Source organism: Pseudovirgaria hyperparasitica (genome assembly GCF_010093815.1).
Source record: "Pseudovirgaria hyperparasitica strain CBS 121739 unplaced genomic scaffold EJ05scaffold_19, whole genome shotgun sequence".
Lineage (NCBI taxonomy): Eukaryota > Fungi > Ascomycota > Dothideomycetes > Acrospermales > Acrospermaceae > Pseudovirgaria > Pseudovirgaria hyperparasitica.
In genome coordinates, this window is record NW_022985567.1 from 201623 (window position 1) to 215866 (window position 14244).

Sequence of the window (14244 nt, forward strand, 5' to 3'; positions counted from 1 at the left end):
TATTTTGGCCTCAGGATTATTGGGTGCCTTAATATATACCACCGAGAGAGGCCTCAAATTGGAACTGAATTTCGGCAAGCCTACTGTATGTATAATAAACCTGAAGGTATGTCTCTGCGTACTGAATCTTGTGGACAGGCCCATTCTGCCGCTGTTAGGAAAAGGCTACATGAGTCATCCGTGATGTTCAGCTTGTCTGGAGTCCTGGTTGTTCTGACAACTGGTGTACTAATCTTCTGTTTTATTGATCCAGGCAGATCACATAGTCCTTCAATCTCATACAATCCCTCATCCAACACGGTCACGAACTACGACCAATATCAAACCCTGGAAACTTGGACATGTGTTCTTTCAGTCAAGGCAAGCTCACTCAACATATTGCGCCAACAATGCCGCCAGGCACGTGCTGCACGGTTCTTACTTATTCCCAACATTGCTGTGACTGCATTGCTGGCATGTTGTCTGGCCTGGCGTCAGCGTGTTTTCAACCTTCATCAGGACGACGTTCCTGATAAGGTTGAGATAGATGCATTGGAGAAGCGAACAGGCTTTGTAACGCGCCCGTCGGAGCAGACAATCGTGGAATTAGATACCGGCTCAGCCAAAGAAGTCGCCGGTGGCCAAATTACTGAATTACCACAGGCGGCGGCGGAGCTCCCTGGTCCAAAAATGACATATAATGGCGCCGAATACTTCGCTGGCACAGCAATCCCATCGGCGACAGTGCATTCGGGATGGCCGCTAGACCGAGTCATACTGTGGCTCTCAGTAAACAACTTCTCGATTGAGTGGCAAGAGCTATTCCGGTACTTAAACCTCGACGAAGGTCTGTTTCTAGACCTCGGACGTGACGATGCCAACAAGAAAGATGCCAATGCCATGTATCACAAGATCCTTCCTCAACTGGCCCAACAGTATAGAAAGAGTGGCGTGCGGTGGGACAGACAGAAAGCAAGAGATGAGAGTAGAAGATTGCAAAGGTTGATACGGAGTATCCTCGAAGACTGAAGCCTATATTTTGCAACACGATCTTTTACCACCTGGATGTCGTCTCGATGGTTTGCTGAGGAGTTACATTCTTGGTGAATACTAATGATGCCTTCGCTACGCAGCGGGTGTGCACATAACGATGAACACCTGGCTTTGCGAGCACATTGGGCATGCTCAACTCCATTACGTGAACTTTTCGCGCGGAGACTTCACCATACTTGAGCTTCGCACACAAAGGCCTCTATGTTACGGACATCGTTAGCAACGCAGCTGTAATACACAATGCGATGTTTAACGTTTTCGAGGCTATGCCACTTCGCATCACGCATCACACATTCGAGACGACGCGAATACAAGACAACACCCTATATGCATCACTTGAGCTAGGCTACGAGATGCATATAAACTCCCCTGCCATCTCTCCCAGCTCCTCACCAACTTCCTAAGTTCTCACACCACATTTTCAAGCCCAGGTCCATCAACCTATCATCTTCGGACTACCACAATCACTTACACACGAAGCTATTACCCACCAACTACCACAAGCCTAACGGGCGCTCTAAGGACCGCCACAATCAACCGTAACCCCGTACACCATCAAGATGGCCAACTGCAATCACCGTGTCATGAACCCGACCGACTCGAGACAACGCGAGATCATGCGCGCCTGGCTCCGCGCCGGCAATCGCATGCGCGACGGCGTGCACAACCCGGACCCCAACGACGAGCGGTACAAGTTCGGCCACAACAGCACCGGGAACCGCTATGAAGACCCTACGTGGCGCCGCATCGTCTCCGGGCAGCCATCACACGGACATAGGCGTTTTCACCAGCGTGCCATTACGGATGGACGCGAAAGTGCTACGTATGGAGGCTTGCATGATGCGTCTTTCGCAACCAGTGGGGGTCATGGCAGCGATGGATTAGTGACCAGGTTGCAGGCGCTTACAATAGGCACGGGTACCATGGATGGCCAGTCATCGATGATGAGGAGTTCGCGCCAAGGTCCGAGTTTGGGCGGAGTGCAATCGGGACGATCGTTCGCAGCGATCACTGCTCCAGGCGGAGCGAGCATGAGGGCAGACATCGGTGGCAACATGGGCAGCTACAATGCTGGCGGGACCGCGAACTTCCAGCAGCCCTCGAGAAAGTCGCACAAAGACTCGATGATGGCATCGTCCCGCCAGGGACCTAGTTTAGGCAATGTGGCAGCTGGAACCATGACGATGGCGTCGGATGGGTCAATGATGCGGTCGAGTCGTCAGGGACCGAGTGTAGGTATTGGGGATTCATTCAGAGGGTTGAGTCAGCGCGGATCTGGACTCGGAAACATGAGCACGGGTTCTACTATGCCGGGACGCCGCCGACGATTCTAGCAATTAGAGATACACCGGAACCGGGAGGAATTATCTCTAATCTGAAGGGAAGAGAGTCTAAGCGGTGGGAAAATTTGTTGATTGGGACTTTATAGATTGAATGCCGGTAGTAGCTGAGCAAGCCCATATGAACCTTGTCTAAGGATATAATGTGTACAGATACATCGTTACGTTGAGATCAATGCTTGATAGGGAATTGATCTCGGATCTGCCATAACCTGAACATCATTATGCTTGCCACTAGGTACGCAAGCCCTGCGTAGATCTGCGGATAAAGATACTCGCGATCGCTGTCTGGTCTTCTAATTTTCAAGGCTATGACTTCGGAGAAAGTAGTCGGCAGCGTGATGATGGCCCAACACAGCGATAAAAGTGACGGAAGGTGTTTCAGTCCCACTACTTCGGCACATAAGGGACTGATAGTCTGAGTAAAGGGTTAGTATCATTATTGGTCGCTGGAAAGGTGGTTAAGCCGACTCACTCCCCAGAACAATCCAATCGTTGCTCCTGACAAGACAGCAAAGACGAGTAACAGTGGCCAATTCTGTGCTGGGATCCAGAGTGCGAAGACGAATACGGCATTAGCCGTAGTGATATAACCTGCAACCTTTATCCGGCCATACCTATCACTCATGATCCCAATCAAAGGTCTGCCGATGAGAGTTCCTCCGTTGAGAGCGGCTGTTGTGGTTGCCGCTTGCGAAGCCGAGAGTCCAATTGAACGCGCAAAGTCCGAGAGCGAATATAAAATGGTAACATAACCAAGCAGGGAAAAGAAGCCCCATGCTAGGAGGCATATCACACCTTGACTTCTGAATAAACGGAAATCGAAGCCTCGAAGGGATGGTTTAATGGCCTTGTTGCGGCTCCGCAGAAAGATGCAAGCAGCTAAGTTACAAGCTCCTGAGACAATACCAGTGATTCGTAAAGCCCATGCAAGAGAGACGTGCTCGATGCTAGCTCGAACAGCAAATGAGAATATAACACCGCCTATGCCAGAGCCCGCACTTGTGATGCCGTTAGCCAGGCTCCTTTTCCTGGCAAACCATTGGCTGCTGATAGGATTCGACGGAATCCAAATGAAGCCGATGCCTAAACCAAATAGGAGACCTTGTGAAAGGTAAAGCTGCCAGATACGTGTCGCGAAGGATGCCGCGACGAAACCAGCAGTCTGGAATGCGATGCCTAACAGCATGGGTGGGTGTATTCCCCAAAGGCGGACTGCTATAGTGGCAGGAGTCGAGGACAGCATGGCAGCTCCGAATACGAGGCCGCCAATAAAGGCGTAGTCCAAAGCAGTGGCTTCAGGGAAGACATTGTTGGAGAGGTAATAGGCAAGGTAGACTCCATATGACTGGCTCGATTAGAACAATAGCAGGACTCTTGAGAACACTCACGGCTGCAACCCCCCATGTAAACGAGTTCACTGTAGCTACGCAAGCTACGCAGACCCATCCGTAACCGCCATCGGGGATATGAATGTCTTCAACAGCCTCTGTGGTAGCAGTCCTCGAACGTTCAACGTCACCAATGGGTTCTGCTTTTGGATTCATGTTTAACTACTACTCAAAGAAAATATGTGATTGGGCGATACCTGTCTCTACAGTAGTGCTCACAGACGGTTTTAGACGTCGACGAAAGAATGGCGCTTAAAGTTAATAATGAATGTTAGATAGAGAGAGCGCGTTTGGGGGCATAGAATACGTGAAGACTGCGAATGACTCAAGGCATCTGAAAAATTCTGCTGGATACCACCGACTATACTGTATACCGTAACGGGTATATATTAGCAGCCGTCGACGATCCGTTGCTTGCAAACAGGGCAGTGAATCTCCAGATCCACCTGACAGCTGATGTAAGAACCCGATAAGATTCTTTGTAGCATGGCAGACGAATTGCCATTTTCCCCCTCTCACTTGGGTTACATTTCTTCAGGATGTCCCCACATCAATCACAGGCCGACGAGCACAGGGACCCGGTAAGCATTCGCGGGTCATGATGCCGAGATCTGCCACTAGCTGGTAGGGCAGTCTTTTTGAAACGAATGGCAGCTCGCGGGGCGTTCATGCTGGTCAGCTTTGATGGAGAAGACATAGGAAGCAGACTTTTGTTGTTGTTGTCTTTGTGTTGACAGCACACTTCCACTGAGTCATGGAAAGACAATGGAAATGGAACGGCAACAAACTGACTGCGTCGTCAAGCGAGGCTAAGACTTTTACGTCATCAAAGCTTGGCAGGCGCGTCACCCGGCGCGTTCCCAAACGCGCTTCGACTACTGAAAAATGTACAGGCCAGCATCATAAAGCTGCATCTTCTTGGTCCAAGAAGACGAAAAATATGGCGTTCAAGAGAGCGTCAAAGCGTGCTGCATCGGAGGCTTCAGACTCACCTGAGCCGAAGACGAAGAAGGCGAAGGGCAGTGCGAAAGCTGGACCTCATGGTTCGAAGCTGGATAGCAAGGGCGAGCCTTATTTCGAGGTGTGCCCAATCCCATATCCTTACATTCCGATGTATTCTGACGTTGGCATCAGCTGGCAAAAATGCGTCGTGTCACAGTGTCAGAGTTTAAAGGCAAGGCGCTAGTGAACATCCGTGAATACTGGGAGAAGGATGGTGATCTACTTCCTGGCAAAAAGGTAGGAATAATCCATTTCTCTGTTATGCCGGAGCTGACTTCGATCAGGGTATCAGTCTGACCATCGAACAATACACGGCACTATTAGAAAGTATCCCAGGCATTGAAGCACTTTTGAAGAAGCAAGGGGAGGACGTCCCCAGAGTCTCGTACGATGAACCTGCTACTTCCAAGGCAGATGATGCGGAGGACGAGAAGGACAAGGAAGAAAGCCCTAAGCCAAGCAAGAGCAACATTGAAGCTACGAGTGATGAGGATGAGGGGTGATCGACAATGTCCTCATACATATATCAACTTCTTGACCAAGATGTGAGTTCAACGAGACTCACTGCGATCTGAAACGGCCTGGATATGGTAAACATGGCGTTAGGCGAACGGCCGAATCACGAACACGGCTACTTTTTTGGCGTTGCTCAATTATGTGTAAGTCATGCGGTGACCTGATACACCGGATGTAAACACCTCCTTGTATGTACAAGTACAAGTTTGTCTACTTCTTACACTGTCAAATATCTCAATGTAAGACTTATCTATTGCCTATGTCCAGTTGATAAGTTCAGGTCTGCCATAGCCATATTTGGGGCACCCAAAACTTACTCCACAATGTGATCCAGCGCCCTCGCCTTACGAACATCCAGACAGTCAATCGTGAGCTCATCCTTCGACAGCTTACTCGTAGCCAATATCACGTATCCCACGTCCAAAGTCTGCGCCCGAAATCTCTCGATATCAATCGCGCCGTCTACAAACGCAGGTGTTCAGGCATCTGCGGCCCCCTAATCACCGCTGTCGTGGGCACCAAGAACATGTTAAAGAACGTGCCAAATCCGCTCAACCACTAACCGCAGCGTCTGTCATACCCACCAGCAAATCGATCAGTCCAACCTTCCATCCACAGCAGCAACTCGGTCTTTCGAAACAGTACGTCAACTTTCAGCCAGGCTCGTCGGTGTCTATATCAGACTGTTTCACTAGCAGATACATATTCTCCTGGCGCAAGCTGCACACGTCCCGAAGTAAACGCAAGCGCCAGCGTCTTACTCTGCCGCCGTTCGATCAGGAGAAAGCTGAAATGCTCAGACGGCGCAAGCATGCGCCACAAGTCCCGTCCTCCTGCACCCACGTACTCCTATGTACGTGCGGGTTCAACACGATTGGCTCATTACTCAAGCCCAGCAGCATCACCACAGCCAGTCTTGTACGCAAACGTCATGCCCACGTGAGCAGTGGGCGATGTTTTACCCTTACTATCGATGGTGGTGAGGTTAGTGCTTGGAGAGCACGTGGTATATAGTATCTCTAGGGTTAGAAGCGCCATTCACAAGGTTGGTCTCGGTGACAGTGTCTGTGTTCCGGCACGCTCGCTGTGATGACCATTAGGGTTGAGAATGGCAAGGGGCACCCTATTTCTCGAGCGTCTCGCCATCGTGATAATGTTATTTTGTGATGTCAGTGTAGGTGAGGGCTGGATCAGGAGCTCGTCGATGTCGGCGAAGGTCTTGCTTAAAGTTTCTCTCATATTTCGAGTATCGGTTTTGCTGTAGTGATACCCTTGATACAGGCAGCGAGTATTCGCAGTGTAATCGTATCCGAGTCTCTTGGTTTAATAACTTATTCTCATATTCTTTGTTTAAGTTATGTTCTGGAACACGCAATGAATACCATCGTGAATGTTCGTTCAGACCACCTCCCGGTGCTGTCTGCTCGCACCGTTTGCCAACATACTCGCCGCCCCCTGCTCAATCACCTGCGTCTTAGTCAAATGTCTCTGCAACCCCTCCTCACCCTCCTCATGCAGCGCATGTCCCTTGCCAATCTTCTGCAGACTGTCTCTCATCAACAGCTCATAATAGGCCGTGGCAAATAACGTCGCAGGCACATTGACCATTATCGCGATCCAGCTGTAATTGTAGTAGCTGAAAGCCTCCCCGCCATAGAAGATAGCCGCCACAATCCGCGTTCCGAGGTCACGCGCCAAGTTCGTCGAAATGGAGATGTCTGCAAACCCCCATACCATAACGGCGTAGACAAGTCCGATGGCGAATGGTGCGGATGCGGGCGATACGAATGGATTTGCAGGATCCAGACAGGCCCATATAACAATGCCAATGAACGAGTCGACAAAGAATTCAATCAGGAATAAGTAGCCTAGGTTTGTTTGTCCCTCGCCTGGGAATGTACATAGCACACTCGCTGGTCCACCGTTGAACACGGTGCCCTTCCCCTCGGCGATTGTCTGTGCCGCGAATTCCGACAATTGGACGTGGTACTGACCCATGACAAGCAGACCGGCGATGAAGGAGCCGAAGATCTGGGAGAAGATATAGTAGGGCACTTTCTTCCAAGGGAAACCTTGCCAGACAGCGAAGCAGATGGTGATGGCTGGATTGAAGTGACCGCCAGAAGTCGAGGCGCATGTTATGATGGCGAAAGCAATGCCCAGAGCAAAAGCCCAGCCAACTTGAAAGATTGATCCGAAGGCTGGATTGGCTTCGTTGAGGGTGAAGGCCGCGGTTGCGGCAATTCCAGGATAGACTGGCGGTATATCAGTATGTTATCATGAGCATATTATGAGGGTAGCTACCATAGAAGAAGACACCGGTGGCTTCAGCCATGCATTCTCGCAGCCATCTTGGACGTCGATGCTCAAAGTCTAGTTTGCGTTGCGATACTGGCCTGCGTTCTACAACTTGTCTGTCGTAATGTCTCTGTATGGCATCGGTAGCACCAATCTCGAGCTCATGCGTCTTCAACCTATCCAGACTTGCATCGTAGCCATTTGCCATCGCTCTAGAAGCTGAAGAAGTAGCAGTTGAATGCAGAAGGGCAAGCGCAGAAATTGATAATCAACAGGTTCACCGCGGGATTCGTGCCGTACAAGTACTCTAGCCAATCCTTCAGCGCTGGTCGGTTCGCTGCGGAGACAGGACAAACCCCGTGGGGAAGACAATGCGAATCAGACATGAGGTCATTTTCACGGCCCCGATGGCACAACGTGGTTAATCGGCATACGCATGGAGCAGTAAAGCGGATCCTATCACAACGATGCCGGGGTCGTCAGCGTGGTGGAGGCGAAGAAGCTAGCATTGAGTCGGTTCCGACGGCTGTTGTCTTTGTAATGGTCTCAGCCGTCCATCGGCTGTGTCCCTTCATTACCGGTGCCGTTATGGGAAGGACAGAGATGTATGAATACTCTTCCTGACGACTATAGAATAACAAAAGCTCCTCTACAATCCGACAGCTGTGGCATGGTAAAGCTTGGAAGCAGTTCCTGTCGCATGGTGATGTCTTGGAAAGCTTGATTCAGGACAAGCTAGCAATGACCCCTGGAAGATAGGAGTGTCGATAAAATGACTAGGGCACGCGATGCGGTTTGACGGAATTGCCGTTATATGCGGTGTGTGGCTTGCGAGCGGCAACGGGAATCGGACGATTTAGAGTGCTTAACAAGTCTGAAAAGATGAATGGAGATGGAAAACGTTGGCCGGCGCTGTCAAAAACGACTGTTGTGGGGCGGCAGACGTTACCCCACGGGGACGCTCCGACAAACTGACTCGTGCTGACTTGTGCTTTATCGTCAGTCTTCTAACTCATTTACTCTCTCTCTCTCTCACTCTCTCTTTCTCGCATCATTGAGACATATCATATGATCCAGATCAAGGTGTCAATCAAGTGAATATCTGATCGGCGCACGGTGCGTGATCAGTGTGCACACAGGTGAGATGCGATAGCCTGCGAATATGATACTCGTGACGTCGTAAAATCGATGTAGCATGTTTATTACATGGGAAAAGGATACCACACAACACTCTATCCGCCTCGAAACTAGTGTTATTAGGGACATTCAATGATCGTTCAAAATGAGTATTATTCACTGCCCGACAAGCACCGCTCTGTTACATATACGAGATTTTGCTTCTTACAATATTATCCCCATTCCAAACATCTCTTCTACAAATCGCACATATCATCCATCGCAGAATCATAATGTCTCCAATGAATACTGTCAGTCATGTTCCATCCAGCACTGAGGCAGCAGCTTCTTCGTTACTGGCCTCACTTCAATCCATACATGACAGCCCGTTCTCTACGTCCATACCCTCGGACGTCCCATCTCGTCCAAAACCGCACCGCAACCTCACCACTCTCAGCCAGATAGCCCGTCAACATGCCGCCCATGCCCTCTCTGCAGACGCACAGCGAAAGACATCAATCATGCAATGGATGCTTCAGGGTGCAGAGTACGGAAAGAACATAGAGGATATTACGGTACGTGAATCGCTCTTTACCTTTCTAATAGTGTTACTATGGAAGGACTGGGATGTGCACGTCGTATACTGGTGAGGATTCTGCAGTGAATGCTATGCACGAACAATATCGCAGAAGTGTGTGAAACAGATTAGCTGATAGCTTGCAGAGAGCTAAGAGGGCCGTCACAAGGGCTGAGCAAGCGTGTATAGACGAGAAGAGCGTGAAATGGAGTGAGCTAATAGCGATATTAGCGGGTCGCGAGATGAGTTTAAATGGAGGCGAAGATGAAAGAGGGGAGGATGATGAGAGACTTGTTGAGGTGATGGTTAGGGGCGAACGGAGCCCGAGAATAATCAAGTTTTTTGGTGGTGGGAAGGAGAAGAAGGGTGATTGGAAGGTTTGATTATCCGATGTACTTGGTAAGTACAGAAGCAAGAGCAAGGGCTCCAATATGCGGGCTTACTAGTGTATACTATCCAAATTTTGCACTTCGAAACATCAAGTGTAAGAGAGACGGTAAGAAGATTAGGGATTGTGTTCTATAAGGGTCACATCTACTAGAGATTTGATGGTAAGAATTAGATCATGTTTCTCTACTTCGTAATTTCACCTAGTCGAAAGTTTGAAATATAATTCTCACACGATGTTTGTTTGTTTGTTTCGTGGGGTTTGCACTATCTATTCGCACGCACAAGTCAATAACAAGTCAGCAATAAGAGCGTGTCATACTTCCATGAAACCTGTCTACTTCTCACATCGGTCCCTACGGAATTCCAATGTCACACTCAATATCGCGGAATACGGCGACGAGTAGAAACCCTACATAAAAGTCATATAAGTGGGCTAGTAATCTGTCGGCAGGATATTGCAGATGGTTAGACGGGCAGCATATATTTCGCCTGTCGTCGTGGGTTGTATATGGCAGGCACCGGGTATGGCATGCAATGAGGGAATGCATAAAACGAGTAATGAGCCTATGAAAAGGGCAAATTTCATGTGTACATGTATTGTGCGTAGCACGAAGTTTACATGAATCTTGATTGAAATGGGCCAGCTGAGAGTGTTCTCTGTTCGTGTAAGTACAGCAGATATATTTAATCTTGGATATGAGAAGAAGAGGACAAGTGTGAAATGTGAACGGAGAAACAGTTAGGAACATCGAAACTGCTGTGTCTAGGGCTGACAATCTGAACAGGGCAGCTTAAGCTGATCGTCGTATGGAATGTTTCGTCACCGTTATCACGAAGTAGTCAATAGTTGAAGCTTGGTTGGAAGTCCCAGTGATACCATGTTCTAATCGTCCGCATCTTGCATGCCACATCTCATCACCAACCTTTACTCCTTCACCCCCTTACTCGCCGGCATCCCGGTCACAACTCCAGGCGTATACTTTGCCTTACCACTCTCACTCGTCGTGGTCTTCTTCGTCGACCCTCCCGCGTTACCCCTTTTCACACTCGAACCAGTCCCCTTTGGCATTCCCGTAACCACCCCCGGTGTATACTTCGCACCACTACCATCCTCCGTTGTCTTCTTCACCCCTGCCCCTGTGATCTTCTTCTGCGCGGTACCACCTGTCCCCGTCACAACACCTGGCGTATACTTCGACCCGGCCGTCGTCGCAGACGCAGACCGCGAACGCACCACCGATCCCTTGGTGTCAGTCACCCTTGGCTTCGCAGAGCTAGCAATAGACCTTTTCGTCGGCACAGTCCCGGTATAAGGCATATTAGCAGCCGCAGCACCCTTCCCATTTGGCGCCACAGGAGTGGAATGAGCCCGTTTGACCGCCACTGGCCTCTTCGTTGTTGAAGACGCGCCTGTGGCGATGGTCTTTCTAGGCCTCGAACCTGCTGGTTTGGATGCTGAGCCGGTGCCTTTGATTGCGTTGCCCCAGGTGTCGAATTTAGTTTCCACGGCTGGGAGAATCTATGTGAGCCAGCAGGCGTGGGTGGAAAGGCTAGGGAAGGCTGAGAGGAGAACTGGGGAAGTCGTACCTCGACCGTATGCAGCACCGCCGGACTCAATGTAGTCGCCTGCTTTATTCAATATATCTCCGGCGTAGCCACCGGCGGTGCGCATGCCGCTGTCGACGAAGCCGGCGACGCTGGACTGGATGATATTGGAGACGAAGTTCATGCTTGGCGGAATGTGGAGGTGACGGTGTTGGGGGACATTGACTGTATAGAAACACACTGTCGACCTTGACGATTGATGTTCCTGTTACAGAAGTCGAATGTTGCTACGGATCTTGGATGCCCTGTTTACATCCCTGTCAATGACATCGCTTATACGGGATGAGACATCACGTGTGTGTGCCACAAGCGGCATTGTCTTAGCATTCATACTCCTGCCTCTTCAAAATTGGACTTGATCATTCATTGTTGAGACTATACAGCCCGCCATGCCGATGCTCCCACCACTTTTTATCCTATGGACAAATACAGTAAAATCAGAACATCGACCGAGTAACCCAACATGCCACGAGATGTGATCCTCATTCCTGCATGGTGAGCGTATTAATGCAACGTGAAACTCTATGCAGACCGCACATGCAAGTCGGATATCTCAGTGTGAAAAAGACGACCAGACAAAGAAATATCGTACCGGAAGTGGAAATGATATATGAAACGGACGCACAGAAATGACGAAAACTCGCATGGCTACCGTCTGGAAACTATCGAGTACTGGACAGCCTGCGAGCTTTTCGCCATAGGAGAGGAGTCGTTTTTGTTTTGTTTTACACCCAAGCTGGATGGTCGAATCAACGCCTGGTCTGGGGAAATGTATGAAATGCTGCACCTGTATAAACAAAAGCTCCAAAGACGAATTGAGCTTAGTTGATGGAGATCAATTTGATGTCGAAGACGAGGTTAGAGTTAGCGGGAATACCAGGAAGTGACTTATTTCCATAGGCCAATTTGGACGGAATGGTGAGGCGTCGCTCGGCACCGACAGTCATGCCATCGACGCCGATTTCCCATCCTGTGATAACTTCACCCTTGCCAAGGACGAAGGTGAACGGCTTGCCCTTTTTGTTCGCTGAACATAGGATCAGCACAAAGGCCACAGTTGGAATTGGAGCAAACTTACAATCGAAGACTTTGCCATCTTTCTCGAGCTTTCCGATGTACCTCATGCCGATCTTGTCGCCTTTCTTAGCCGCAGGGCCTTTGCCCAGCTTTTTGTCGTCAATCTTTACCCCACGAACATTCTTTACGCCGAGGGCCTGCTTCGGTTTGGCATCCTCCTTTTCTCCAGCTTTGGGGAGTGGGGAACCGGTAGGTCCTTGCTCAAGGTTCTTCGCGAATTGAACCTTTTTGTCGGACTTGGCGGATTGGGGAGTGCCATTGGTGCCATTGACTTCCTTCTTGTCAGATTTCGATGTAGTCCCGTTGGCCTCTTTTTTGGCAACCTCATCAGCACCAGCAACAGCCAAGCCTTGGTTGTTCTTCAGCTTCTTGAGCTGCTTCTTGCTCAACTTCTCACCAGAAGCAGCCTCGCCAGACTTCATTGATTTTGCAATGAGATCGTCAAGGGTAGAAGCATCCTCCTCCGAGTCTTCGGCAGCGCGCTTATTCTTGCCCTTCTTGTCCTTTTTCTCAGCCTTAACAAGCTTTGGGGCCTCCTCTTCCTCACTTTCAACTTCAGTGACGCGGGGATCAGCAATGTCGTCGAGCTCATCAGATTCCTCATCATAATCATCTGAATCCTCATCCATACCTCCCAAACCTCCGTAGAGATCCATCTCATCGTCATCTTCATAGTCCTCATCATCAGACTCATCTTTGACATCAGCAATGTAATTACCGGTCAAGAACACGCTGTGCGTGCCAATGACCTTGAAGTAAACCTGCTCATTTTCGCTGACGGTGATGTCAATTGGTTGTTGATAGTGCTGCGTATGTTAGCGTATAGCCATGAGGATTACAGAGACAGTCTAACCTGCGTGGTGTCAAGAGTACAGATCACATGCTCCTCCAATTCACCATCCTCACTGTCTGCCTCATCGGAGTCGATTTCCTCGTCGTCGTCTTCATCGGACGCTTTGCCTTTGCCTTTGTTTTTCTTGATACCGTTGACACCGTTGGACATGTCATCAACGTCCATATCGTCATCACCAATGAGCGCTTCAAGGATCTGCTTGACAGCAGCGTCTTTTCGAGCTTTCTTGGTTTTTGCCGGATCGCTTGGGCCGCCATTTACTTCGTCGTCACTTTCATCATCCTCGGAGTCTTCTTCAGAGTCCTCGTCGGACCCGCCGAGAGCAGGTCTGAGACGAGCTTCCAGAGCAGCGATATCGTCGGAGTCGTAATCGTCCTCGTCGTCTTCGCTTTCACTCAGCTCAGCACTTATGACCTTGATGATCTTCAGAGTCGCGCGAGGGACGGTCTGATCGGCTGGAGCCAGGTCGAGCTGTGCGGGGGCACTAGGGTCAATGGCCGCCATTGAGATGCGTATCTGCATATGTTTAGTTTCTTATTCAGTCTGAAAATTTGCGCACAAGTAATATTAAAAGGCAGAGAATGATTAGACAGTACATACAGATGCAGGAAGGTCTTCGAAGCCCGCTGGGATGGGCATATCGCCAGGCGGGACCTCAAGGGCGTAAACGCGCACAGGTTGCTGAACCATGGCGTCGGAGTACTTCGATTTAGGAATATGGGTTGAGTCCCAAGAGAAAGGCTCTCTTCTGTGAAGAAAGGATGCTATGTGAAGTAGGTAGCGACAGCAGTAAAGAGAGCAGTCAAAATGTCTGTATGAATGCGTTGCGGGTTTGGAGCGGGAGCAACGAGCACGAGAGAAGAAAAATGAGAGCTATGGACATGGAACTTTTGAAGCGGGCGATATTTTTTTGCCTGCCCTGCTCACCGCCTACGATTACCGGGGATCGCGGGCTGCTAGGCCTAATCACGTCTAGCCCTTCCATCGCATCCATTTGATCCTCGTCTGTTCCATTGGAATAGCTGCACCTGTACGTGGCCCCCTTGA

General features: G+C 49.8%; 8 protein-coding genes across 8 annotated transcripts; 4 read left to right on the forward strand and 4 right to left on the reverse strand.

Moving 5' to 3' along the window:
• Positions 1 to 137: 137 nt before the first annotated feature.
• On the forward strand, positions 138 to 1300 carry EJ05DRAFT_166268 (uncharacterized protein). The gene has a single exon (XM_033739460.1). It carries the CDS (start codon positions 184 to 186, stop codon positions 1006 to 1008), a length of 825 nt encoding a protein of 274 aa, XP_033596072.1. The 5' UTR covers positions 138 to 183; the 3' UTR covers positions 1009 to 1300.
• On the forward strand, positions 1238 to 2589 carry EJ05DRAFT_166217 (uncharacterized protein). The gene has a single exon (XM_033739457.1). It carries the CDS (start codon positions 1593 to 1595, stop codon positions 2364 to 2366), a length of 774 nt encoding a protein of 257 aa, XP_033596073.1. The 5' UTR covers positions 1238 to 1592; the 3' UTR covers positions 2367 to 2589.
• On the reverse strand, positions 2456 to 4218 carry EJ05DRAFT_166266 (MFS general substrate transporter). The gene is made up of 3 exons (XM_033739459.1): positions 3764 to 4218; positions 2848 to 3720; positions 2456 to 2790 (listed from the first exon to the last, which is right to left on the reverse strand). Exons 1-3 carry the CDS (start codon positions 3917 to 3919, stop codon positions 2545 to 2547), a joined length of 1275 nt encoding a protein of 424 aa, XP_033596074.1. The 5' UTR covers positions 3920 to 4218; the 3' UTR covers positions 2456 to 2544.
• Positions 4219 to 4593: 375 nt separating this feature from the next.
• On the forward strand, positions 4594 to 5539 carry EJ05DRAFT_480115 (PC4-domain-containing protein). Its single transcript, XM_033744810.1, has 3 exons — positions 4594 to 4844; positions 4898 to 5002; positions 5050 to 5539. Exons 1-3 carry the CDS (start codon positions 4704 to 4706, stop codon positions 5266 to 5268), a joined length of 465 nt encoding a protein of 154 aa, XP_033596075.1. The 5' UTR covers positions 4594 to 4703; the 3' UTR covers positions 5269 to 5539.
• A 948-nt stretch (positions 5540 to 6487) lies between these two features.
• Positions 6488 to 8226, reverse strand: EJ05DRAFT_166262 (aquaporin-like protein). The gene is made up of 2 exons (XM_033739458.1): positions 7586 to 8226; positions 6488 to 7536 (listed from the first exon to the last, which is right to left on the reverse strand). Exons 1-2 carry the CDS (start codon positions 7785 to 7787, stop codon positions 6680 to 6682), a joined length of 1059 nt encoding a protein of 352 aa, XP_033596076.1. The 5' UTR covers positions 7788 to 8226; the 3' UTR covers positions 6488 to 6679.
• Positions 8227 to 8988: 762 nt separating this feature from the next.
• EJ05DRAFT_489815 (uncharacterized protein) lies at positions 8989 to 9655 on the forward strand (the record flags this gene model as incomplete). Its single annotated transcript, XM_033745820.1, has 3 exons — positions 8989 to 9270; positions 9302 to 9388; positions 9419 to 9655. The coding sequence occupies 3 exons, from the start codon at positions 8989 to 8991 to the stop codon at positions 9653 to 9655; spliced, it is 606 nt and encodes a 201-aa protein (XP_033596077.1).
• Positions 9656 to 10499: 844 nt separating this feature from the next.
• Positions 10500 to 11725, reverse strand: EJ05DRAFT_166398 (uncharacterized protein). Its single transcript, XM_033739462.1, has 2 exons — positions 11250 to 11725; positions 10500 to 11102 (listed from the first exon to the last, which is right to left on the reverse strand). Exons 1-2 carry the CDS (start codon positions 11389 to 11391, stop codon positions 10588 to 10590), a joined length of 657 nt encoding a protein of 218 aa, XP_033596078.1. The 5' UTR covers positions 11392 to 11725; the 3' UTR covers positions 10500 to 10587.
• A 363-nt stretch (positions 11726 to 12088) lies between these two features.
• Positions 12089 to 13887, reverse strand: EJ05DRAFT_504723 (uncharacterized protein; the record flags this gene model as incomplete). The annotated part of the gene is made up of 4 exons (XM_033747615.1): positions 12089 to 12294; positions 12346 to 13150; positions 13198 to 13713; positions 13798 to 13887. The coding sequence occupies 4 exons, from the start codon at positions 13885 to 13887 to the stop codon at positions 12089 to 12091; spliced, it is 1617 nt and encodes a 538-aa protein (XP_033596079.1).
• Positions 13888 to 14244: the final 357 nt, after the last annotated feature.

Coding starts and splice junctions, on each gene's coding strand:
- EJ05DRAFT_166398 (XM_033739462.1), bottom strand. CDS start 11,391: ATGAACTTCGTCTCCAATATCATCCAGTCCAGCGTCGCCGGCTTCGTC. Junction 11,103..11,249: donor CGGTGCTGCATACGGTCGAG/GTACGACTTCCC, acceptor CCAAACCAGCAG/GTTCGAGGCCTAGAAAGACC.
- EJ05DRAFT_166266 (XM_033739459.1), bottom strand. CDS start 3,919: ATGAATCCAAAAGCAGAACCCATTGGTGACGTTGAACGTTCGAGGACT. Junction 3,721..3,763: donor TTACATGGGGGGTTGCAGCC/GTGAGTGTTCTC, acceptor TAATCGAGCCAG/TCATATGGAGTCTACCTTGC. Junction 2,791..2,847: donor CGATTGGATTGTTCTGGGGA/GTGAGTCGGCTT, acceptor CCCTTTACTCAG/ACTATCAGTCCCTTATGTGC.
- EJ05DRAFT_166217 (XM_033739457.1), top strand. CDS start 1,593: ATGGCCAACTGCAATCACCGTGTCATGAACCCGACCGACTCGAGACAA.
- EJ05DRAFT_166268 (XM_033739460.1), top strand. CDS start 184: ATGTTCAGCTTGTCTGGAGTCCTGGTTGTTCTGACAACTGGTGTACTA.
- EJ05DRAFT_166262 (XM_033739458.1), bottom strand. CDS start 7,787: ATGGCAAATGGCTACGATGCAAGTCTGGATAGGTTGAAGACGCATGAG. Junction 7,537..7,585: donor CACCGGTGTCTTCTTCTATG/GTAGCTACCCTC, acceptor ATATACCGCCAG/TCTATCCTGGAATTGCCGCA.
- EJ05DRAFT_480115 (XM_033744810.1), top strand. CDS start 4,704: ATGGCGTTCAAGAGAGCGTCAAAGCGTGCTGCATCGGAGGCTTCAGAC. Junction 4,845..4,897: donor AGGGCGAGCCTTATTTCGAG/GTGTGCCCAATC, acceptor CGTTGGCATCAG/CTGGCAAAAATGCGTCGTGT. Junction 5,003..5,049: donor ATCTACTTCCTGGCAAAAAG/GTAGGAATAATC, acceptor GACTTCGATCAG/GGTATCAGTCTGACCATCGA.